General features: G+C 42.1%; 1 protein-coding gene across 1 annotated transcript in view; it reads left to right on the top strand.

Annotated features, from left to right (window-relative positions):
- The window catches only part of LOC141103136 (inter-alpha-trypsin inhibitor heavy chain H3-like), a 171,909-nt gene that overhangs the window by 38,367 nt on the left and 106,560 nt on the right, over nt 1-26,982 (top strand). The window contains 3 exon segments of the mRNA XM_073592415.1: nt 10,572-10,676; nt 12,570-12,735; nt 26,743-26,853. Of these exon segments, the coding sequence (XP_073448516.1) occupies nt 10,572-10,676; nt 12,570-12,735; nt 26,743-26,853 (382 nt within the window).

Here is a 26,982-nt window from a genome sequence, read left to right as displayed (position 1 = left end):
CACATGCTGGATTTTTTTCCTGTTATTTTTTGTCATGCATGTATATTTTCCTTCAATAACCTTCCCAGCATGAAGTGATGGGAACATATCCACCTAGTCTACTCATTTTGAATGTATTTTGTTTGAGTGTATTTAGTGTGCTTATAATTAGCAATTAGCTAGATTTCACAACCCCCCCCCACCTAAACTCACTCCAAATAGTGTGCTGCTAATTAGCAATTATCTAGATTTCCCAACCCCCCCACCCACCCCCACCTAAACTCACTCCAAATAGTGTGCTGCTAATTAGCAATTATCTAGATTTCCCAACCCCCCCACCCACCCCCACCTAAACTCACTCCAAATAGTGTGCTGCTAATTAGCAATTATCTAGATTTCCCAACCCCCCCACCCACCCCCACCTAAACTCACTCCAAATAGTGTGCTGCTAATTAGCAATTATCTAGATTTCCCAACCCCCCCACCCACCCCCACCTAAACTCACTCCAAATAGTGTGCTGCTAATTAGCAATTATCTAGATTTCCCAACCCCCCCACCCACCCCCACCTAAACTTACTCCAAATAGTGTGCTGCTAATTAGCAATTATCTAGATTTCCCAACCCCCCCACCCACCCCCACCTAAACTCACTCCAAATAGTGTGCTGCTAATTAGCAATTATCTAGATTTCACAACCCCCCCCCCCCCCACCTAAACTCACTCCAAATAGTGTGCTGCTAATTAGCAATTATCTAGATTTCACAACCCCCCCCCCCACCCTCGTAAAAATTTTCTTGAATGTTCTGTGGTGTTGATTTGTCTAAAGCAAATATATGTTGCAGTTTGCAAAATGCATGTGCACTCTACAAGTGCATTTGTTCCAGTGCTTTAGTAAATGAGCAGAAGCTCTGCTGATTTCCATCATCAAATCATATGCAAGCCTCAAAGTGTTTTCATTAATTGCCCTTGCATGTGATTGTGTACTCCTTGCAACATGAATGCCTTTTTACATTACCTCATTTACTGTAAGCTGGTTAGCAACTGCACCTGCAGAGTGCGACAACTGCAGTCTTGTAGCCTTTTTAGTCCCTAAATTCCTGCGTGTCCTAAAAGTAATCTTTTTTAGGGATTTCACAACCCCCTAAAATGTAATCAATGTTCCATCAGAGGGGGTGAGCAATCTGATAAGTGTGCCTTTCCATATTAGTTATTCCAGAAGAATTAAATTATTGAATGTTATACTGATGCTGGGGAATAATGTTTTTAATTGTCTAATTTTCTTGCAATGTTAGCTTCAAAATTAATTGATTTTGGTTTTCTTGTTTGATTCCCCAGTTTCCTTCAACGCCACAGGAATGGCAGACTGTGGCATCCCATTTTGCCAGCCGTTGGGACTTTCCCAATTGTGGAGGGGCTATAGATGGGAAACATGTCCACATTGTGCCACCACCCCATTCGGGGTCATACTATTTTAATTATAAGGGGTTCCACAGTATTGTTTTAATGGCGGTGGTGTCGGCACACTATGATTTTTTATATGTGGACGTGGGGAAGAATGGCCGGATGTCGGATGGAGGAGTATTTGCCCAGACGGAGTTCTGCCAGCGTCTCCAGAGTGGTGGCCTGGGATTGCCACCTGATGCGGATAACGTGGAAGGACTCCCCTTTGTCTTCATTGCCGATGAAGCCTTCGCTCTCAGCAAGCACCTCATGAGGCCATTCCCCCAAAGAACCCTCACCCCGGAGAGGAGGGTTTTTAATTTCCGGCTGGCCAGAGCTAGAAGAGTGGTTGAGAATGCGTTTGGAATTCTGGCCAGCCGGTTCCGCCTGTTTCAAACAGCCATTAATTTGGCGGAATACAAACTTAATTTTATCATTTTATCGTGCTGCATTCTGCACAACTTTTTAAACAAACATTCTCCGAATTATATAGGCACAGTTGGGCCTGAGGCCGGACAAATAGATGCCAACCTTACGGGCCTGGATACTGTCCGTACTGGCTTGGCCCCCCAAAGTGCCCGTCAAGTTAGACAGCAATATGTTAATTATTTTATGGGTAGGGGGGCCATTGCAATGGGCCAGGATATATAATTTTTTACAATAAAAAAAATATTGATGAAATCTTGCATTATATTTATTGCTTGCCTTTCTTTTGGGCTGTCTCCTAGGTTATGGTCGAGCAGTTGTAGTGCCAACTGTATTTTAATTTTAAATGTCTAAATAAGCTCCATTGCCACTGTAAACAACTTTTTTACAATTATAACCAAACTGATACTGAGCCTTGAAATAACAAACCACACATTTATTTAATTCCTATAAGGAGATGTTTTTATTAATGGTTGTTATGCATTCAGTTCTGCATTTAGTATAAAATGTTCATAGACAAAAATATAATGATATCTTAATAATGTAGAAAAATATAATTATATTTAAATATTTCTACCTAATCCACAAAAAAATATTTTTGGCTTTTTGATTTTCGCAAACAGGCTTTTTTTTTTTTTTTTTTTTTTTTTTTTTTGAAAATCAAGTTTTGTTAGTTTTTTTTGGTTTTTTAAAATCAATTTTTTTTTATTTTTTTTGTTTTTTTGAAAATCAAGTTTTGTTAGTTTTTTGGTTTTTTTAAAATCAAGTTTTATTTTTTTTGGTTTTTTAAAATCAAGTTTTTTTTTTTTTTTTGAAAATCAAGTTTTGTTAGTTTTTTTTGGTTTTTTAAAATCAATTTTTTTTTATTTTTTTTGTTTTTTTGAAAATCAAGTTTTGTTAGTTTTTTGGTTTTTTTAAAATCAAGTTTTATTTTTTTTGGTTTTTTAAAATCAAGTTTTTTTTTTTTTGTTTTTTTTTGAAAATCAAGTTTTGTTAGTTTTTTTTGGTTTTTTAAAATCTATTTTTTTTTATTTTTTTTGTTTTTTTGAAAATCAAGTTTTGTTAGTTTTTCGGTTTTTTTAAAATCAAGTTTTATTTTTTTGGGTTTTTGAAAATCAAGTTTTTTTTTTTTTTTTTTTTTTGAAAATCAAGTTTTGTTAGTTTTTTTTGGTTTTTTAAAATCAATTTTTTTTTATTTTTTTTGTTTTTTTGAAAATCAAGTTTTGTTAGTTTTTTGGTTTTTTTAAAATCAAGTTTTATTTTTTTGGGTTTTTGAAAATCAAGTTTTTTTTTTTTGTTTTTTTTTGAAAATCAAGTTTTGTTAGCTTTTTTTTGGTTTTTTAAAATCAATTTTTTTTTATTTTTTTGTTTTTTTGAAAATCAAGTTTTGTTATTTTTTTAGTTTTTTTAAAATCAAGTTTTTGTTTTTTTTTTTTGGTTTTTGAAAATCAAGTTTTTTTTTTTTTTTTGGGTTTTTGAGAAAATCAAGTTTTATTTTTTTGTGGATTTTTTAGGTATTTACGAGAAACAGCCCTCCTTTTTTAAATTAGGTTAAACAGCCATTTCTGTTCAGCCAAAAAAAGAAAGAGAAGGCCCAGAATGGGGTCAGCAAAACAGGAAATGAAGGACATGATTGATGTTTTGGGGTTTCAAAAAGGGCATTTAGATTCGACCCAAAACATCAATCATGTCCTTCATTTCCTGCTGCATACGATCCAGCCGATTACGCATTTCATCGATGTCCTTATTCCAGGCCATTATTTGACCAATTAGCCGTTGGGCACTTTCTGAGGTGAAATAGTCACTTCTTGTTGTACCTAAAGTGGAATGAAACCAAAAAATGTCTTTAGAAATATGCACACATACATAGTTTACCTTACCATAATAAAGCTGTTGTCTCAGACACTGACCTGGTGGGGTGCCCATGTAGCATAATTCCTCCACATCCTCGGGGGTGGTGCTGTTGCTTGAATCAAGCACAACCAGATCCCCTAAAATAGAGTAGACAAATTACATTAAACAAAAGGCAGCCATGCATAGATTAACGTAAGCTGGTGTGTCAGACACTCACCTGGTGGGGTGCCCATGTCGCCCACCTCTCCTTCCTCCACATCCTCAGTGGGACTTGGGCTGATTTCCCAATCATGTTTGGCTTGGGGTGGACTGTCTTCTTGTTGGCTGAGTGATTTTTCCCCTATGTGAAACAAAAAATTATTAATCTACTTAGCACACAGATATTTTAGTACATAGTAATTTTCCAACATTTGTAGTGAAGTGGTTTGTGTAGAGTTCCTATTTTACCTCAATATTTAAAATTATAAAGACATATCGGATAGATAGATATCTAGATATCAATATCTCAAAATATAGTTAATAATCTTTTGATCTCTCTCTCTCTATATCTGGAACAAAATCTATAAATATCTAACTAAATGTAAAGAAAAAAAAAAAAGATAACTTAAAATATTCCAAAAGAATGTTTTACATTTCTATATCTATCTATCTACCTATCTCTATATTTCTCTCTCTCTATATATTTCTCTCTCTCTCTCTCTCTCTCTCTCTCTATATCTATATCTATATCTATATCTATATATATATCTCTATATATTTATATCTATATATCTATATATCTATATATATATATCTATATATCTATATCTATATATATATCTTTATATATATAGATAGATCTATCTATAGATATGTAACGAGGTTTATTAAAAGATCGTTTAAAACGATGAACAAAAAATCGTATAGGAAGGAAAAGCACATGGAGCAGTATACAAGGTAATAAACACAAGAGAAAAACACGACAAGTACTTACTTTTTTTAAGAACTTTCCGGATACGTCGGTATTGATCCGGCTCCCTGAGTTTCAGGTCAGACCATCTTTTTCTCAGTTGATCTCTGGAGCGCTGGACCCCAAAAGATGCCTGCAAAGTGACCACGACCTTCGCCATTATTTTGGCCTTGCGCAAATTTGGCCGTGCGTACGGCCCATACTTCCCATCATAGTCGTCTTTGTGAAGAATGGCCACCATCTCCACCATCTCTTTAAAACTCATATTAGAGGCCTTAAATCTAGGCCTCATAGATTTTGTTGACGTTCCAGCCTCCGGGCTGTCTCCACTACCTGAGGTCGTCAACATATCAGGTGTCTCCGCAATTATTTACTCCACTACGCGCCGTAACAAAAAATGGGCGGAGAACATGAGTTAAAATCGAACGTCAGGGGCGGGCGACGCAAGCGGAGTTTCACACATGCGTAGTGTATAAAGAGGGGCCTTGCGCACGTGTCGTACGTACGTTCTGTGCGTCGAATTAGGGGGCGGAGAACATGAGTTAATTTCGAACGTCAGGGGCGGGCGACGCAGGCGGAGTTTCACACATGCGTAGTGTATAAAGAGGGGCCTTGCGCACGTGTCGTACGTACGTTCTGTGCGTCGAATTAGGGGGCGGAGAACATGAGTTAATTTCGAACGTCAGGGGCGGGCGACGCAGGCGGAGTTTCACACATGCGTAGTGTGTAAAGAGGGCCCTTGCGCACGTGTCGTACGTACGTTCTGTGGTAGGTGATAGTGGACCAGGACGTTACAAAACGAAGGTAATTTTAGATATATATTTTTTGGGTTTTATGGTCATGACTTTGTAGCAAGCGGCCTATATGGCTTGATAGATTGATGAGGCCTACATAGGGAGAAGATGATGAGGGGTTAGCAGAAACCTATAATAAAAGTGTTTTTTGTCTTGTGACTTCATCTTTTCCAGATATAATGAATCCCCTATTTAAGGATCCAGAGTTCCTTACAGCTTTTATTTCGAAATATCGAGAGATGAGGAATTTGTGGGAGGTGAAACACCCTCAGTATTATGCAAAGCATGTGAGGAAGTCAACGCTGGAGAGACTTCTGTCCTTTGTCCAGGCGACCATCCCGGAAGCAACAATGGAGACATTGCTCAAGAAAATTGGGGTCTTGAGGAACATGTATAAGAGGGAGCATAAGAAGATCCAGGAATCAAGGAGATCAGGAGCATCAGCAGATGATGTTTATGTACCCAGGCTGTGGTACTACAATCAACTCCGTTTTCTGGATGACCAGAATGAAGCCAGGCCATCACTTTCAACCCTTCCCTCCACCCTTCCCTCCACCCTTCCCTCCACCCCAGCAGAGGCTGATGAGGAGCAAGCTGGGTCTTCCATCCTGGATGAACCAGATATGACCATCTGGAGTCAGGTAAATTATTTTAACAAATATTTACTGTACTAATATTAATGATGTTAACTGGATGTTATAATTGTCTAAAATAATTTTGCACTCAAAATTGTGTATACATATCAATTGACAGTAGTGGCTAAATATGTTTGGCACCTGCTTGAAATAATTAGGGTGTCTGATTAGACTCTTTTATTAAAGAGATGTATTCACATTGAATTTGCTATTCATGAGAAGCAAACTGTGTGTCATTGATGAACCCAAAAAAATATACTCAAACTATTGTCCTTTTTTTATACACAGGATGAGTCCATCCAGGAGGAATGTGGGGAAAGTGGCAGGCAGGAGGAGACCGGGCCCATGGACAGCCTGGAGGAGGCCGAATTCACCATCATCCTGGAGGAGGCTGGGCCCAGTGTCAGGCAGGAGGTGGCTGCTCCCAGTGAGGTGGCTGCTCCCAGTGAGGTGGCTGCTCCCAGTGAGGTGGCTGGGCCAAGTGAGGTGGCTGGGCCCAGTAGGAGCCTGACCGAATCCCAAGTGCCTCCCCTCCACCTTCCCAAAAAAAGGGCCAGGAAGGGGATGGTCACACAGGACGCATCCCTGCGCCTCATGCAAGAGGCCACCCGTTTTTTAAGGAGCCCCCCGAAGCGGAAGAATCCTATGGCTGCTACTTAGCCAGCAGGCTTCTTCAGATGGATTGGGAGCAGCGCCTCATTTGTGAGCGCCTATTTGGGGAAACAATTCATAAGGGGCTGCAGGGCACGCTAACACAAAACACCCAACTACATGAGGCAGCCCCCCCTCCTCCTCCTCCTCCTCCTCCTCCTCCTCCTGCCACAACTGAAACACCAGAGCCACAGCCTCAAAAGAAGGCTACAGGGAAGGCTGCAGGGCAGCGTGGAGGAAAGGCTGCAGGGAAGAGAAGAAAGTGATGACCTGGGTTCAGTCTGGTCTGACAGAAGACGCAGGCTGTTGTAGGACCACAGTCTGGGGACATCTAGATCATCTGCTGGTGCTGTTGATCTCTGGGATTCTTGGACCAGATTGTGCTCCCTCTTATATGGACTCCGCAAGATCCCAATTTTCTTGTACACCGACTTTTTCCAGCGTTGACTTCCTCTTTATTTTATTTTGACCATGAATAAATGGATCTTTTTTGAGTTTAGCAAAAGACTTTATGTGTTTTCTTTTAAATCATTGATTTTACACACAATGTTAAATTAACAAGGGACAACAATCTCATTGAGTTTGGAAAAAACACACCAAAAATACATTACTAATGTTAATAATGTTCAAGTGGTAAGTCTTGAAAATAAAAAAATTTACATAACCAAAAACGGTGCTTTGGGTTAACTTTATCTAAAAACTAAAAAATAATCACTATAAAAAAAAAAAAGAATAATGGGTTCTTTGTGGTAACTTTACAAACCTAAAAAAAAAAAAAAAAAGGGGAAAAAGTATTATTAGTATGGAAACCTTGTTTTTAAAATGCATACTATATCATTCATGAGATCAAAGAGAAAAAGAATCCAGAAATCAGTTTGGGAGAACTCTGATTATGAACAGCAAAACACCTTCGTTCTTTAGAGCATTCGTAAAGAAGAAATAAAATGCGCTGCATTCAACGATCACAGATTTTGCAGCGTGATGAATGTGCTACCTACAATACGAACACTAGTTTTACTAGACCGAGTGCTTCCGTTTAGTTTTTGCTTATGAGCATGCGTCGTTTTTTTGTCCGTCGGACTAGCATACAGACGAGCGGACTTCGGGGTCCGTCGTAGTTACGACGTAAAGATTTGATGCATGTTTCAAATCTAAAGTCCGTCGGATTTGAGGCTAAAAAAGTACGTTGAAAGTCCGGAGAAGCCCACACACGATCGGATTACCAGCCAGCTTTAGTCCGTCAGCGTCCGTTGGACTTTTGTAGACGAAAAGTCCGACCGTGTGTACGCGGCATTAGAGAAAAACACTTCACGATCGATAATCATTCTGACGTAATGATAGCAACCCTCCTCCTCATGCATACACCCTTGTGCATTCACCCTGGTGATAAAATCGGCCACTCCAATTCTGGCCATACCTCAAACTATTAGAGAGGTCAAATGTTCTTGGGTCCCTGTAAAGGATAGTGAGCACCACGTTTCTACAGAGCGCTTGCTTAAAAGTTTCAAAAGCTTCTTCAGCCTTCCTACAGAGTTCTTGCCTTTGGTTAGGTCAGTTAAGGGTACTAAAAATTAGGTTGAACCTATGGAAGTACCCACGAATACCCAGGAAGGATCTGACTTGTTTCTTGGTAACAAGAGAAGGCCATACCGTGACTGCTTCTACCTTAGTGAATTGGGGTTTTATAAGGTCCTACCAAATGGTGTATCCAAGATCCAGTGCCTCATCTAACCCTATCACACTTTTTCGGGTTCGCTGTTTAGCTCACATTCCTTTTTTATTATTTATTCGTTATTCAATTTATTTCCCAATACAAAATATCATAACATAATGTAACAATTACAATCAGAATGTTTCTCCAATATATTTTCTTTTCCCAGCATTGTAATACACATCAGCAAGCTTTATCCCTATCCCCTTCTTCTCCCCCCCCCCCCCAATAGAGAAATACTGTCTGTATTTGTATATCTCTGTTTACTAACTATTTTATTCTGTATTTCGCTTCAGTTATTACCACACCTCTTATCCTAGTTTTGGAATTATTATAATGTATTGTTCAATTATTCCAGTATTGACTTTTCCAGAGTGTGCATTTCATACTTGTCCCTTTTCTTTAAGTGATTCACAGATCTTGCTCTATATTTTGCGCTCTAAGGGGGGATCCCATTCTAACCAGCCACACTCTCCACATCCTTTCAAATTCTCTAAGGTTTCCTCTTTTTATATAGACTGCTTTTTCTTTCCATATAGTCTCATTTGTGGTATTAAGCCATTCATTCACTGTCGGGGGTCTTCTCAACTGCCATCTCAAAGCAATCAATTTTCTGGCTTGCTATAGGCATCTTAGTATTGCTACTGTGGTACTCTGCCCCTCCCCTGCTTTCTCCTTGTATCCCAATACACAGAGCCCAGCTTGCAATTCCAGAGTTGTCCCATAGATCTCATTTATGGTGTGAAGAACCCCCTCCTGGTAACCTCCATACCATATGTATGAGATCTCCAGTCTCCTGGCATCTGGGGCATTTAGCATCAGGTCTCCTGCCATACATGAACAGCCTCTTAGGGGTATAATAGGCTCTGTGTATCAGCATCAAATGAGATACTTTCTGTGAAGGGGATACTGATATCTTCTTCACAGAAAGTATCTCATCTGATGCTGATAGGTACATGAATCAGGAACAAACAGCAGTCTTGATATATTCTAGTCCTTTTGATGTAAGTTTTCTTTGTCCCTCATCAGCTTATTGGCCTATGTTGACAGGCTTTGGACTTCTATTATCGATGGAATCAGTTTGAGACATGACTTCATTCAGAATTCATTCACAGGTGCAGCTGACCTACATCTGACCTGCTTTTTACCTGTTTAAGCAAGTTTTGCATTCTCATAGGCTATATGGGCTGCCTCATTGGTGAATTGGAGGTGGACAAGCTCCATCATAACAATGAAGTGCAGAAGCTTTGCTGGTTCAGAGATGTGTGGCATTCAGGCTAAAAGAGAACACATAAAGCAGCTATATGTGCATGCACCTCTAGTCTTTTTGAGAGACAATTTAAATAAACTTTTCAGCTTTGACCAAGTTTTTTACAAGATAGCAATAGTGGCTTTTCTAATTGCCTGGAATTGTTCTTGAAACATATTAACTGACAAAAAATAAACTCAGCGCTCATTTGAGGAGAGACCCTGGAGGTGTACACAGATCAAATAAATGTGATTAAAATAGTCTCTCAATAGGAGGGACAAAGACCATAGCAACAGTCTCTAAGATGAATCCATGTACCAGCACTAAGGGCAGCCACTGTGAAGAGCTAGAAGCAGTCTCTGCAATACAACAAAGGAAAAGAAACACAGCGCCCCTAAGTGCAGTATTGGTAAACCATTTGATAAGTCAAACGTGAAATTACGCACAAAGGGAGCATAAACACAAGCATGATAGTAATCCTGCAGCAAAATCTTGGGGTGGTTTTCTCCTAAACGTCCGTGTCTCTGAAGTGCAGCTGACAGCTCGTGCAGATGGATTCCATCATTTGCAGCAACAGCAGGGAACACAGAGGCAATCGGAGATGACGTCACTTCTGGGTGAAGGGTGAGAGGAGATGGCCTGAGGAAGGAGCAAGCATGCTCTGAACGCGAAGCCACCTCCCCTCACCCTGCACCCTGCAGGATTACTATCATGCTCGTGTTTATGCTCCCTTTGTGAGTAGTATCAATTTTGACTTATCATTAAATGGTTTACCAATACTGCACTTAGAGGCGCTGTGTTTCTTTTCCTTTGTTGAAACATATTAATGTTTTGATCATAGTATCTTTAACTTATGTAACAGAAAAATTGTTTTCTTATTAAGGAAAATCGATGGAGTAGAGTATCCTGGAATAATTAAGGAAAAAGAAGTTGCAAGAAAACAGTATGAAACAGCTGTTTCTAGAGGACAAACAGCGGGACTTGTCAGGTAATTCCCTATTTTCAAATAAATTAATATATATGACCTTTACGCAGTGCATGCAAACGTTGTACATAGACTGCAAAAAAGTGTAAAAGATACTGAATTAGAAAGAAACAAACAATTTCCAGCAGTACTACCTGGTTTGTAGATGTAGGCATATAGGCATTGTTTTACTGGTAATTGAAGATATGAATCCAGATTCTAATTATACTGTACTTTTGAATATTGTCAGAACATTCTCTTGCTATCAGTAGCTGCCATTGTGGTTGTTACAATGCTGATAGAAAATTCACAGAAATCAGTTCTTGCTTACCACTTTTACTACTATGGAAGTTCTCATTGTCTCTACAACAGAGTTTGAGCTGGGTGTACTAAATGGCTGTCCAAAAGACACACAATGCAAAATATGCTGGTAAATTAGGTCAGTAACGACACATAGCTGATAGAGACAATTTAAGGCCACTCTCATTGGCTGCTAACCACCCAACCCTAGGTAGCACTGTCTCTTCGCTAGCCCTCTCACCTCCAAATCCCTCAAAACGTTAACTTACCCCAATCTACCTGCCACAATTTATCAACCAACTATTGACACTTATAGATTTATTGGACCCCTTTCGACCCACAGTTATTTTATAGATGCCTTGGATAGTCCCATCAGTCTTTAGGAGTCCCATCAACCTTTACCAGTTTGGAGAACCCTGATCTATACCCAGTCAAAGTTGTACACCCACATGTTAACACCACATGCCACCATTCCAAATGCAACATTCAGGTAATAAAGGCATACATATATATATATATATATATATATATATATATATATATATATACCGTATTTATCGGCGTATAACACGCACCGGTGTATAACACGCACCTCAATTTAGGAGGGAATTTTAAGGAAAAAAAACTTTTAGGAGGGAAGTTGAAGGGAAAAAAACTTACATTTAAATGCCCATCATTGCAGCCTTCTCAGTGCAGCCTTGCCCCAGTCCAGCCTTGCCCAGTGCAGCCTTGTCAGTGCAGCCTTGTCAGTGCAGCCATGTCAGTGCAGCCTTGCCAGTGCAGCCATGTCAGTGCAGCCTTGCCAGTGCAGCCTTGCCAGTGCAGCCATGTCAGTGCAGCCTTGCTAGTGCAGCCATGTCAGTGCAGCCATGTCAGTGCAGCCTTGCTAGTGCAGCCATGTCAGTGCAGCCATGTCAGTGCAGCCTTGCTAGTGCAGCCATGTCAGTGCAGCCATGTCAGTGCAGCCATGTCAGTGCAGCCTTCCCCAGTGTCCAGTCCAGCCTTGCCCCAGTCCAGCCTTGCCCCAGTGCAGTCTTGCTGAAGCCTGTGAGCTTCAAAATCGCCGACCGCGATTTGAAAATGGCGCCGCCGGCGCCGAAATACACAGAGCCGGTCCTCGGCTCTTCTCGGCGGCTCTCGTTTACTTTCGGTTCCACTCGGACGGTGAGCGGAGCTATCTGAAACTAGCCGAGTATACTCGGTTAGGGTCCGGGCGGCGCTCGAGTGAAACCGAAAGCCGCCGAGAAGAGCCGAGGACCGGCACTGTGTATTTCGGCGCCGGCGGCGCCATTTTCAAATCGCGGTCAGCGATTTTTTAATTCTGACAGGTCAGGATCGCAGGGGATCGGCGTATAACACGCACCCGCGATTTTCCCCTGATTTTAAGGGGAAAAAAGTGCGTGTTATACGCCGATAAATACGGTATATATATATATATATATATATATATATATATATATATATATTAATTGGCACTTTACCTACATTTTTTTTCATCTATTTATTTTTTCTTAAGCTCTTAGTTGTTTGTTTTCTGCCCTACTTGCTTATACATCTTCCTGGCATGACTGTATTAATCAAATTTTTTGACTGTATTGATGGTGATTTTGTTTACAGAGCCTCTTCTGGTAGGAAGACCGAGAAATTTACCGTGTCAGTCAATGTGGCAGCGAAAAGTAAAGTTACCTTTGAACTGGTCTATGAGGAAATGTTGAAACGTCACCTTGGAAATTATGAGATGTTCATCAAAGTCCAGCCAAAAACACTTGTTAAAAACTTTCAGGTTATTTACAGTTTATTAACTTCATTTTTTGATATATAGTGACAGTTTATATTACAACTGCAAATATGTCAATGAATTAGAGAATAAATGAATAACTGGATAAATTAAATATACTATGCATTTGATAAAATCCTAAAAACTAGACTACAAGTTACTATGACGGCTCTGGGCATTAAGGTATAAGGCTCCATTTACTCCTCGGCATTCCGGATTCACCAATCACTGCAAGACGCAGGACGTCCTTGCAATCCCTTTACTTTAAATGGCAGCCCAATCGCGATTTTGCTGCGATTTTGCCATGATTGTCACCTGACAAATCGTGCCAAAATTGCGCAAACAAAATAGTAGGATACTTGTTGTCCAAAAGAAGTTCCAGAACTTCTTTTGGGTGACAGGCGTCCTGCAAATTTATTTGCGTGATATTGCCACAATTTTTCAGGCGAAGATCATGGCAAAATAGCGCTACAATTGGGGTGCCATCGAAAGTAATAGGATCGAAAGCGTGTCCCGCGATTTGTGGCGATTCGGGAATTGTGAGCAGAATCACAGCGATTCCACCCGCCATCCAAAACGCCAAGGTGTGAATGGAGCCATACTAAAGGCAAAACTTTTTTTTTGATAGAATGGAGAAGAATTAGAACACCAATTAGGTTTCTATTGCTGTCTGTGCCCCCGTTAGGGAAATTGACCTTCTCTATTTGTCCTGTTTACCATTATCATTGAAATTGAAAGTAGAGCAAAATACCACATTTTTCAGAACAGTAATAGAGGGGAAGTCTTCCAATGGGGACACTAGTTCTGGTAACAGTGCCTGTACAAGGCCATCTAGAGCCCAGGGCGAACATGCCAAATTGCACCCCCCCCAAGATGTATGCGTGTTATGTGTCAGTGAAACACCCCCTCCCCCCCAAAAAAGTCGAACACTAATCGGCATGCTCACCCCTTAAGCATAAATTCCCTCTCCTCCCAGTACAAATCTGCCCCCCTGCTGAAATCCCCCCCCTCCCGGGACAAATGTTTGCCCCCCCCAGCTCAAACCCTCTCTCCCAATATGCCCCCAGCACAAATCCCCCTATCCCTCCCAAATAAAATAAAAAATTCCCCCTTCTAGCACAAATCATCTACCCCTCAAATTTGCCCTCCAAGCACTAATACCCCTCAATCATCCTTACTAGTGCAACCCCCCCCCCCCAAAAAAAAATATTTCCTTCTACGTTTTTACTTTTATAGCACAAATCCCCTAATAGCACAAATCCCCCCAAATCACCACTCCTAGCACACCTCCCTCAATTTGCCCTCCTAGAACAATTCTTACCCCCTGCCACTCCCTAAATTCCCCTTTTCAACACAAATCCCCACACCCAATCTCCTTGCGGTGTCTCCCTCTGCTTCCCATGATACCACAGTGCCCAGGGCAGCCGTCCTCCTGCCTATTGATTGTCCTGGCCCTGTCTGGTAAACCTGGTGACAACCTCTGATTTCCCTGACTTTGGAGGTACTTCCTTTCACTTCCTGTTGTGGCTGTGAGACATGATGTGAAGGGAAATCCCCCCCAATGGGAGTCAGATGGCAATAAAACTGACAGGGGTTATAACCATCCCATACTCTATCCACTTTAAACCATTCATTTAATAATATTCCTTGATAGCCACAAAAGATATACTGTACATTCACTTTTTGTGCACCAAATGTCTTTGCAAACCCATTTACTACCTTGTAAAAGTGGTAGTGACATCATCACTGTGCTATACATAGCCTTTGCAGAGAGCAGAGCTGTGGGAGGAGCCCAGTAGGCCCACCCACTACAGGCTGATTGCAGAACACTACAAGAGGAGGCAGAGACAAGACCAGTCACCCTGCACAAGGTGAGAGAGTAGCACTGACTGGTCTTTATTACAGGAAGCTCCTGCACAGAGGCAAAGCTTCACACTGGATTACAGCATAGATCTGGAAGAAAAACACAAAGCACATCAAGGTTCACTAAGAATACACATGCCCCTTGTATTTGGACAATATTTATTTATACATTTCAGCTTTAATGTGTCCACCTTAGGGTAAGATTTTTGTATGACAGCAAAAACAGAACAACCTACCAGAGTGGGGGTCAACTTAAAAATTAGAGGTACTCAAGTGTGGCCCCCAACATTTTGAGAGGACTGCACGATAGTAGCGTGTTTTCATGCGTTTCAGATGCATTGCATCAAGTCAGGTAGCCAATTCAAAATAAATGTGCTGTAACCCACCTGAGTTTTGTTCTTCTTGTGGGTTTATTTTGCAGTGTACAGCAAAGGACACTGAAGACAAAGTGGGCGTAAAATAAGCCCCATTATTGGTGTCAGTAATAGCAGCAGTGGCAGCGATCAAAACCCCTAGCGTTACTGTCAGTGGATAAAATAATAACTCCCAGCATTAGTGTCAGTTGTCACAATAACCCACAGAATTGGTCTCAGCGGACACAATAATAACCCCATGCATCGGTGTCCGTAGCTGCAATGGAAAAACCCACATCGGTGTCAGAGTCGCAGTAATAACCACCAGAATTGGTATAGATGACAGTACAATTAAATCCCCCTCTCTGCATTGGTGATTTGTTACACTGCTCAGGGGTGTACATAGAGCATTTGGCACCTGGGGCGATCCTATATCTGGCACCACACCCCCCCACACCCCCCCGACGTCAAGTGGTGTCACGCGTAGCTCCTCCGCACACTGCGGCCGGGAACCCGGAAGAATCCTCCTCCCTCTGCTCCCATGGGTCGGCAGGCCCCTCCTCCTCTGCAAAAACAGCGCTGACCGACCCGGGGATCGGCGCCAGACAGTAATACATGTAACTGGCAGTGGCACACTAACTATTTGCTACTGCCAGTGGCATCACTAGGGTTGGTGTCACCTGGTGCAGTAAAACATGGTGTCACCAAAAAAAACAATTTGCGCAAAAGATGTAGCATGTGGGACTTTGGGTGCGCTTTCAGAAAATGCAGAGAAAAATGAGCAACCTAAAATAAATCTATAGAAGTGCAACTATAACTGCGGGTAAAATGTAGAAAGACCCCCTTTACATTACACAGCCCCCATACGTCTGTACCCCTATACATTACACAGCCCCCATACCTCTGGACCCCTATACCTTACACTGACCCCCACACCTCTGGATCCCTTTACATTACACAGCCCACACCTCTGGACCCCTTTACATTACACAGCCCACACCTCTGAACCCCTTTACATTACACAGCCCTCCACACCTCTGGACCCCTTTACATTACACATCCCCCATACCTCTGAACCCCCTTTACATTACACAGACCCCCCCACACACACCACACCTCTGGACCCCTTTACATTACACAGCCCACACCTCTGGACCCCTTTACATTACACAGCCCCCATACCTCTGGACCCCTTTGCATTACACAGCCCCCCCACACCACTGGACCCCGTTACATTACACAGCCCACACCTCTGGACCCCTTTACATTACACAGCCCCCATACCTCTGGACTCGTCCACATTACACAGCCCCCCCACACCTCTGGACCCCTTTAAGATACACGGACCCTGGCTTGCTCACACCCTTGTGGGGCAAACCTGAAGACCGCGACCTGATACTAACATGCAGCTAAATCCATCTCCACCATCAGGAGCTCTGGTGAACACCGGTTAGTACTTAGACTCTGCACCTCAGGTAAGCCTGTGTCATCTGCCAGGGTGACTGCCTGTGTACCTATCCTGCCTTTACATTTCACAGCCCCCCATACCTCTGGACCCATTTACATAACACTGCCCACACCTCTGGACCCCTTTACATTACACAGACCCATATCTCTGGACTCCTTCACATTACACATCTCCCATACCTCTGAACCCCTTTACATTACACTGCCCACACCTCTGGACCCCTTTACATTACACAGACCCATACCTCTGGACTCCTTCACATTACACATCTCCCATACCTCTGGACCCCTTTACATTACACAGCTCGCCCCCACACACACCACACCCTTGGACCCCTTTACATTACACAGCCCACACCTCTGGACTCCTTTACATTGCACAGCTCCCATACCTCTGGACCCCTTCACACTACACAGAACCCCATACACACCTCTGGACCCCTTTAAGATACACGGACCCCGGCTTGCTCACACCCTTGTGGGGCAAACCTGAGGACCGCGACCCCTTTACATTACACAGCCCACACCTCTGGACTCATAGTTACATAGTTACATAGTAGGTGAGGTTGAAAAAAGACACAAGTCCATCAAGTCCAACCTATGTGTGTGATTATGTGTCAGTATTACATTACATATCCCTGTATATTGCGGTCATTCAGGTGATTATCTAATAGTTTCTTGAAGCTATCAATGCTCCCCGCTGAGACCACCGCCTGTGGAAGGGAATTCCACATCCTTGCCGCTCTTACAGTAAAGAACCCTCTACGTAGTTTAAGGTTAAACCTCTTTTCTTCTAATTGTAATGAGTGGCCACGAGTCTTATTAAACTCTCTTCTGCGAAAAAGTTTTATCCCTATTGTGGGGTCACCAGTACAGTATTTGTAAATTGAAATCATATCCCCTCTCAAGCGTCTCTTCTCCAGAGAGAATAAGTTCAGTGCTCGCAACCTTTCCTCATAACTAAGATCCTCCAGACCCTTTATTAGCTTTGTTGCCCTTCTTTGTACTCGCTCCATTTACATTATACAGCCCCCATTCCTCTGGACTCCTTCACATTACACAGCCCCCCACACCTCTGGACCCATTTACATTTCACAGCCCCCCACACCTCTGGACCTCTTTACATTACATAGCCCACACCTCTGGACCCCTTTACATTACACAGACCCATACCTCTGGACTCCTTCACATTACACATTTCCCATACCTCTGGACCCCTTTACATTACACAGCCCGCCCCTACACACACCACACCTTTGGACCCCTTTACATTACACAGCCCACACCTGTGGACTCCTTTACATTACACAGCCCCCATACCTCTGGACCCCTTCACATTACACAGAACCCCCCCCCCACACCTCTGGACCCCTTTAAGATACACGGACCCCGGCTTGCTCACACCCTTGTGGGGCAAACCTGAGGACCGCGACCCCTGAGGACGGCAACCCCTTTACATTACACAGCCCACACCTCTGGACTCCTTTACATTATACAGCCCCCATACCTCTGGACTCCTTCACATTACACAGCCCCCCCACACCTCTGGACCCATTTACATTTCACAGCCCCCCACACCTCTGGACCCCTTTACATTACACAGCCCACACCTCTGGACCCCTTTACATTACACAGACCCATACCTCTGGACTCCTTCACATTACACATTTCCCATACCTCTGGACCCCTTTACATTACACAGCCCGCCCCCACACACACCACACCTTTGGACCCCTTTACATTACACAGCCCACACCTCTGGACTCCTTTACATTACGCAGCCCCCATACCTCTGGACCCCTTCACACTACACAGAACCCCCCCCCCCACACCTCTGGACCCCTTTAAGATACACGGACCCCGGCTTGCTCACACCCTTGTGGGGCAAACCTGAGGACCGCGACCTGATACTAACATGCAGCTAAATCCATCTCCAGCATCAGGAGCTGTGGTGAACACCGGTTAGTACCTAGACTCTGCACCTCAGGTGAGCCTGTGTCATCTGCCAGGGTGACTGCCTGTGTACCTATTCTGCTGGTCGGTGGTAGTCCTGCAACTGCTATAGCAACTGGTCTTCAAGCCTGATGCCTGATCGTAACAGAATAACCCGGCCTAAAACAAGGAGGCCACTATAGCAAATGCTGTGGCTCCTTTCAGGCAGCAAATTGCGGAGCAGCAGGAGTTTGGTGACACTTACCAAGAAAAATTTGCTGGACTGGAAAGTGTGGTGAAAGGGCAACACAAAGAGACCCGTGCTCTGCAAAAAAATTGCTGGACCTACGATCCTGAGATAATGCTAACGCACATATGCCTCACCCACCCAAGTTTAATGGAGATCACCGCCTTTACAGAGGTTTTCCTAACCAGTGTTGCATATATTTCCAAATGTGACCTGCTGCATTAATTTCGGAAAAACAGAAGGTAATGTTTGTTATCAACCTCCTGACTGGGAAAACTCTATCCTGGGCCTCCCCTTATATAGAACAAGACAGTGCCACGCTGAATAATTTCCAGACTTTTGAGGCTGCAATGAATCAGGTTTTTGATGATCTCAACCGCTGCGCTACTACTGAAGCAAAGTTGCATAGTTTATGGCAGGGTAAACGTTCTGTTGCTGAGTACACAGCTGAATTCAGACGTTGGATCACAGATGCCACTTGGAACCCAGGAGCACAAAAAAGTCTGTACCACCAAGGGCTTTCTGAACAGGTAAAAGAGAGACTGGGAATGTTTGGAAGTAATAGGGGCATGCATTTCTCTGCTAGTCAGTTTCTTCAGAAGGATCCGAGAGTTTCTCCAGATCCTGACACAGCTGAACCTATGCAGGTTGATGCAATGAAGAGATCCATTTCTACTCAGGAAAAAGAGAGAAGATGCTCGGAAAACCTGTGTTTATATTGTGGGGATTCTGGGTATTACACAGTTAACTGTCCTAACAAGTTTAGAAGAACAATTGCAGCAACTGATGTGATCATGCCTGAACAAATAAACTCTATTTCCCAGTCGATCTCCACATTGATTCGTGAAGAGAATAAAGTCAATTCTGTACTATCTCATTTTATCACCCCTATTAAACTCATCTCTGATGGTATTGAAATTTCTTGCTCTGCTATGCTGGACTCTGGGGGGAACTTTATGGATATAGAATTTGACCACAGCAATAATATTCTAACAAGATATAAGTCTGCTCCTAACAATATGGAGACGTTTGGTGGTTCACCCTTAACTTCAGAACCTGTTACCCATGAAACAGTTCCTTTGGTACTGTAATTTAAGGCTAACTATCATGAGACCATCAGTTTTCAGCTGATTACGTCACCCAAATTTCCTGTCATCCTGGGCATTCGTTGGTTTTCCACCCATAATCCCTCCATCAACTGGGAAGCACGTATTATAAACTTTACACCCCCCATTGCAAGGAATTCTGTAGAGAACCTTGTCAAACAAGTTCTTTGCTGATCAAGGAATCAAAGGTGGATGTTGTAACTACGCGGTCATATGACAACCTGCCTCCACAGTATCATGAGTTCCGGGATGTTTGTGATAAGAAGAATGCCAATCAGTTACCTCCTCATCGCCCATATGATTGTCCCATTGAACTGCTCCCAGGGGCTGAAATACCTTTGGGTCGCCTTTTCAATCTTTCAGAACCTGAATTAAAGGTTCTCAGGGAATGGATTGATGAGAATTTAGGGAAGGGCTTTATTAGACCCTCAACGTCTCCTGCAGGGGCAGCTCTGTTCTTTGTTGCAAAGAAAGATTCCACCTTGCATCCATGCATTGACTACCAGGACTTGAATAAAATCACTATTAAAAACCGCTATCCACTTCCTTTAATCTCTGAAATGTTGGAAAGACTCCGCTCTGCCAAAGTCTTCACAAAACTAGACTTACGGGGGCATATAACCTCATCTGCATGCGTCAAGGAGACAAATGGAAAACCGCCTTTAGAACCAGCTATGGCCATTTTGAGTCCCTGGTTATGCCTTTGGCCTCAGCAATGCCCCAGACACTTTCCAACACTTCATCAATGATGCTTTTTGAGACCTATTGGACCAGTTTGTGATTGCTTATCTGGATGATATTCTCATCTTTTCTAATAACCTGGAGGAACCTTGTAAACATGTTTGCACTGTCTTTGCAAGGCTGAGGAAGAACCAACTTTATATTAAATTGGAGAAATGTGAGTTTCAACTAACTCAGACGCAGTTCTTGGGATATATTATTTCTTCTAAAGAAGTAAGCATGGATCCTGAGAAGATCAAAGCAGTGGTGGATTGGCCTGCCAACTTCTACAGAAAATTCATAAGAAAATTCTCTAAAGTGATAGCACCAATTACACAGCTGACAAAGAAAGGGATGTCCTTTGTGTGGTCAGCTGAGGCACAGACTGCTTTTATTAAGCTAAAGACTCTTTTCACTTCTGCACCAATATTGGTACATCCTGATCCTGAAGTTCCTTTTATAGTGGAAGACTCTGCTGTGGGAGCTATCCTTTTCTCAGCGAAAAGGAGAAAAGATGCAGCTTCATCCTTGTGTGTATTTCTCTCGCTTAATCAGCTGAAATAAATGATGACATTGGGAATAAGGAGTTAAGGAGTTACTGGCAATTAAGGAAGCCTTTTCTGAATAGAGGCATCTGCTGCAAGGGGCTAAGCATCCAGTAACTGTTCTCACTGATCATAAAAATCTAGAATTCATTTGTTCTGCCAAGAGGATGTCTTCTAGACAAGCACGTTATGCACTGTTCTTTTCCAGGTTTATTTTTATCATCTCGTATCGACCTGGGTCAAGGAGTGGTAAGGCCGATGCATTATCACGGATGTTGACTGAACCATGCCAGGAAGGCAACTCTGAATGTACTATCCTGCCTCAAAAGAACTTTATAGGGGCCACGGGTTTCAAGACAGTCTTCTAAAGGAGGGCTATGAAAATGACCCTCTTCTTAACCACTTCAGCCCCGGAAGATTTGGCTGCTCAATGACCAGAGCACTTTTTGAGATACGGAACTGCGTCTCTTTAACTGACAATTGCGTGGTCATGCAACACTGTACCAAAACAAAATTGACATCCTTTTTTCCCACAAATAGAGCTTTCTTTTGGTGGTATTTGATCATCTCTGCGGTTTTTATTTTTTGTGCTATAAACAAAAAAAGAGAGTCAATTTTGAAAAAAACACTATTTTGTACTTTTTGCTATAATAAATATCCCCAATTTTTTTTTTAAAAAAAAGCAAAATTTTTTCTCAGTTTAGGTCGATATGTATTCTTCTACATATTTTTGGTAATAAAAATCGCAATAAGCGTATATTGATTGGTTTGCGCAAAAGTTATAGCGTCTACAAAATAGGGGATATATTTTTGGTATTTTTATTATTAGTTTTTTTTTTTTTACTAGTAATGGCGGTGATCTGCGATTTTTATCGTGACTGCGAAATTATGATGGACACATCGGACACTTTTAAAACATTTTTGGGATGATTGACAATTATACAGCGATTAGTGCTATAAAAATGCACTGATTACTGTATAAATGTCACTGGCAAGGAAGGGGTTATCTGTGTTCCCTGACTCTGTGTTCTAACTGTAGGGGGAGGGGACTGACTATAGGAGATGACAGAGCGTGGCTCCTAGCTATTAGGAACTCATGATCTGCATCTCCTCTCAGAACAGAACAGGGATTTGTGTGTTTACACACACACGTCCCTGTTCTGCCTCTCGTGCCCACGATCGCTCATGGCTGGCGGGCACCCCCGAGTGCGTGAGCCTGCTATCCCGCTTAAAGGATCCGACGTATAGCTATGATAGCTTGCGGGATCATGCCGACCTGCCGCAGTATAATGACGGCGGCTGGTCAGCAAGTGGTTAATCATCCGCCTACAGATATTAACCTTGTGTACAAGAACGGCTTTTGGACTCATACATATAGTTTCTATGTACCTGAATCTGCTCGGATTGAAGCCCTTAGGTTGGTTCATGACTCAAAACTTGCTGGGTATTTTGGGATTTCCAAAACAGAAGAGCTCTTGTCACACTCCTTTTGGTGGCACAGCTATAAGAAAGATGTCAAACACTATGTGGCCTCATATCTGACCTGTGCACGCAGTATGACTCCCCGAGCTTCTCCTTTGGGGTTGCTCCAGCCACTCCCTGTTTCATCAAGACCATGGGGCTCAATTTCTATGGACTTTGTGGTAGATTTACCTCCCTCAAAAGAAATGACCACTATATTGGTAGTTGTTGACCGGCTCATTTTATACCTGTTAAGGGGGTACCTTTAGTTGAACAAACTGCTGAGTTAATGGTTCGAGACGTATTTAAACTACATGGAATTCCTGACGATGTGGTGTCTGACAGAGGAGTACAGTTTACCTCAAAATTTTGGAAAAACGTTTGCTCAGCCTTACGTGTAACAGTTAATCTGTCTTCTGCTTTTCATCCCCAGTCTAATGGTCAGACCGAGAGGACCAATCAAACCTTGTCGGTTCGGAAAATGTCATTCTCTGCTGCTGAAAAGTGCTTGACTCAAGTATAAGCCGAGGGGGGCATTTTCAGCACAAAAAATGTGCTAAGAAACTTGGCTTATACTTGAGTATATACGGTAATGAAAATACTTTTTCTGGAAGAATTCTTCCACCTGTTGAGGTACAGGGTGAATTTGTGGTGGAGAAAATTCTTGATTCCAGGATCTTTAGAAACAAGCTACAATATCTGGTCCAATGGGAAGGATATGGGCCAGAAGAAAATTCTTGGGAGCCTGAGGAGACCGTTTATGCTCCTAGATTAACAAGAGAATTCCATCAGAGGTTTCCTTACAATCCCAGCCCTAGGACGTCCAGAGGACGTTCTGAGAGGAGGGGAGTACTGTCAGGACTTGGGCTCAAACCTGGGACCTCTTCTGTGGTTGGCATTGACTCTTCCCACTGAGCTATCTGGGATGCTGGACAGCTCCCTGCCTGATCTATTGGACAATCCTACCTGATCCATTAGACAACCCTGCATTGTGTCTTGATTGATGTTGAACCGTGAACTCCTTGCTCCTCCCATGAACGTCCATATAAGCCTTGTCTCAGCATTTCCTCTTTGCCAGGTTATTGACCTTCTCAGCTAGTGCCTTTCTCTTGTCTTCCCTGCTGCTGTCTGTATTTTGCTACCACTCATGCTTGACCCTTGGCTTGTTCCTTGACTACTCCACTGCCTGATCCCAACCTGCAACTACTCATTACCGACTTTTGGTTTGTTTACTGACCACGCTGCTGTTTGTTCCTTATCTGCTCATCTGCTTCTGAACTCCAGCTTGCTCACACCCTTGTGGGGCAAACCTGAGGACCGCGACCTGGTACTAACACCCAGCTAGTTCTGCCTCCTGCTCCCTGCTCTGCTAACCTGTGTTAGTGAGAGGCGAAGGAAATCCAGTGGCCAGCTCTGGCGGGTGTCAGAAAAGGTATTAAAAAACAGACACAAACAGCAGGAAAATAAATGTATTTCATAAGGTAAAAAAATAGTAAAAGAGCAACTGCCATCTGCTCACATAATTTGTAATAAAAACATCTTTGCCATTCTGAAGCTTCCCTCCAAGCACTTTGGATTATATTTTATACACAGTATACTGTGATTCTGTACTTGCCAAATATGCTGCAGAAATCTCACTCCACATAGTCTGGCTGCATCCATTTTAACTGTGGGCAGCTGAAGCTGCTGCCTGTTCACTTCCTGGATTTACACGGACACACAGAGGCAGCCAGCCCTGCAGCTCTCATTGGCCCTCTTATGACTCATCCCTCTCCCTTACTGCCAAACTCTCACGAGAGTGAGAGAGAGAGCTGTGCATGATGTCATGAGCCTAGGCTTTTTACCAGACTAGAAACAGGAAGTGGGCTGTATAAGGTATTCACTGGCAGAAAAAAATTTTTTTACAAAGTTAAAACAACAAAGGCAGAGGATTTAATAGATGGAAAGATGAAAAAATAACTGAAGTTCCACTTTAAGTAGAGTCCACTTGGTCTTCGGTTCAGTGCAGAGTTCAGATTCCTTGCAGAGTAAGTCCATTCTGATATTACAGAGTCAATGGCCCTCAGAAAGGTGTCAGGGCCTGCAATTGAATCCAGAACCTCTGCTGTGTAAGGCAGTGTCTCTTCTTGCTGAGCTACCTGGAATGCTGTACAGGTTATGGGACAATTCCTTGAATGATCCTGTCTTAAACCTTGTTTGTCTTGAACCCTGAACTCTTTGCTCCTCCCATGAACTTCCTGATTTAAGGCATGTCTCTGCACTTCCTTATTGCCAGCTTATTGTGCTCTCTCCAGCCAGTATTTCGCTCCTGTCTTTCCTGTTGCCGTCCATATTTTGCTACCACTCATTATCGGTCCTTGGCTTGTTTCTTGACTACGCTTCTGCCTGATCCAAACTACTCTTTATTGACCTTTTGGCTTGTTTACTGGCTATGCTTCTGTTTGATCCCTACCTGCTTATCCGCTACTGGACCATAGCTTACTCACCTCCTGGTGGGGCGATCCTGAGGACTGCGACCTGGTACTAACACGCAGCAAAATCCATCTCCACCATTCGGAGCTCTGGGGAATACCAGTTAGTACTTAGACTCCGCACCTCAGGTGAGCCCACAAAATCCACCAGGCTGACTGCCTGTGTATCTGCTATAGCAACTGGTCTTTGAGTCTGACCCCTGATCATGACACTCAGTATCATTGGTAGTTTTGATTTCAAACAAGAGCACAATACAACAGTTTTTCTAAACCCTCTAGATGGAGTCAATGCTACCCAAAGGGTTTTATGGATGTATAGTGAGTGTGCTGGAAAGTATTTTATTATTCTCAGCAGGCAGTATATCTGAATCCTAACCTTGTAAAAAAAAACATTCAGTTTTCAGATTGGAAGTGTAACTGCGCTTAGGACCAAAATTTATATAAGAGGAAAGCAGCCAGCACAAAACTGCTAATATAAGTGCAGTGCTAATCACCATATAAATGATCAGCGCAAAAACTTGTTAAAGTGATAATGCATTTAATACATAAATAATGTAATATATAAGGTAACCATACAATACAAATTTATCAGTGACAAAACAAAACAAAAAAAAGTACTAAACCTTGTACAAATATGTGCATAATAAATATAAAACAAGGAAGATGGAGCCTATCCCCAAAGGAAGTGACCTCAAAGGCCAGTGCTCATACAGTTACATGGAGCAATGAGAATGCCATATAAAACATCACCATCTTGTGGTTAAAGTTATTATTACCATATTGCTGCAAACCGCATTTATTGGTGCCCATAGATTAATTCAGTTTAAAATAGTGCAAGGCAAAACATGTGAGTGTATATATAAAAAAAAAATAACAAAAAAAAAACATATACAGTAAATACCGTTTTTATTTTTTTTAAAGAGTGCTCACATAACCTCTGTTCTCAGCTACATAAAAGGGTGCAATCTGCAAGGGGGTAAGGAGTATCAGCCAGAGGCAGAGAAAAGGCAATACACTGATCTTTCCAGTGAAGAGTCATGCATGGAGGCATGTCAGCACAAGTCTTGGCCAATAGAGGACAGGCAGAAAACTGACTACGCTGGGAAGTATGTGCGTCTATGCCTAGCTTGGTCAGTAGGAAATCAGAGGAAATGGCAGGAACACCAGGTATTTACACAAAGAAAGAAATACAAAGAGAACAGGATACTTTTTAACACAACAGACAGACAGACATGTATCAGAAATATGTTTGGGTAACACACTTTATTAAAGCTATATTTGCATTTGACAACGTTTTATATTTCTACAACCAGTATATTATTTGGCAGAATTAAGTTAAATTTGTTAGATACCAGCTATGATATACTGTAGATCTTATGTACATTTCTCTTAATATTTCTCTTATTAGGCTTCTGGACATTATAGTATAGCTGTGTTTTTTGTCAAACTTTTTGGTATCTTCTTATACAGTAGTGTAGCCATTTTTTTGAAAGGTAATGCCTTTACCCTAGGAGTTGTAGAATATGAATAGTTGAGAATTTGGGATGTATTAAAGGTTGACAGATGTGCATTCCTCAAATTGTCTTCTCTAGCTGTTTATAACTTGACCATTTCTGATAGGGTCTTGTTAGGAGTCCTTTGAAGACCCTGGACTGCTGAAGCTTTCTAATTCCCTTCATACCTTCTAACTTTGTATGCTGTCTGTCAAATGTGTCTTAAGGGATAATGCGTTTACATTTGTACTTTTTTTTGATAATGGCTTTTTAATAATGATGGTTAACATGGGAAATACCATTGTTTAATAAAGTAAAATCATAATAATGTCGTTCCCTTCTTCCCTCATATCAGATTACTGTAGATATACACGAACAACAAGGCATCAGCTTTTTAGACGCCAAGGCATCATTTATAACAAATGATTTGCAGCCAGCCATCAAAAAAACCTTCGCTGGAGAAAAGGTATAAAACCAACAGTTCCTCAGAATTTGTATATAAATTAATTCAAGTTTGGTATTTTGTTAATTTAGTGTTGACATATGTCATCCAAAATGTAAAGCTGGTCCCATAAGATACTTTAAAGAGATGTGT

The sequence above is a fragment of the Aquarana catesbeiana genome, linkage group LG07 (genome assembly GCF_042186555.1).
Source record: "Aquarana catesbeiana isolate 2022-GZ linkage group LG07, ASM4218655v1, whole genome shotgun sequence".
NCBI classification, from domain to species: Eukaryota; Metazoa; Chordata; class Amphibia; order Anura; family Ranidae; genus Aquarana; species Aquarana catesbeiana.
The sequence above is the reverse complement of the archived record's forward strand: the minus strand, read 5'-3'. Positions and strand labels throughout refer to the sequence as shown.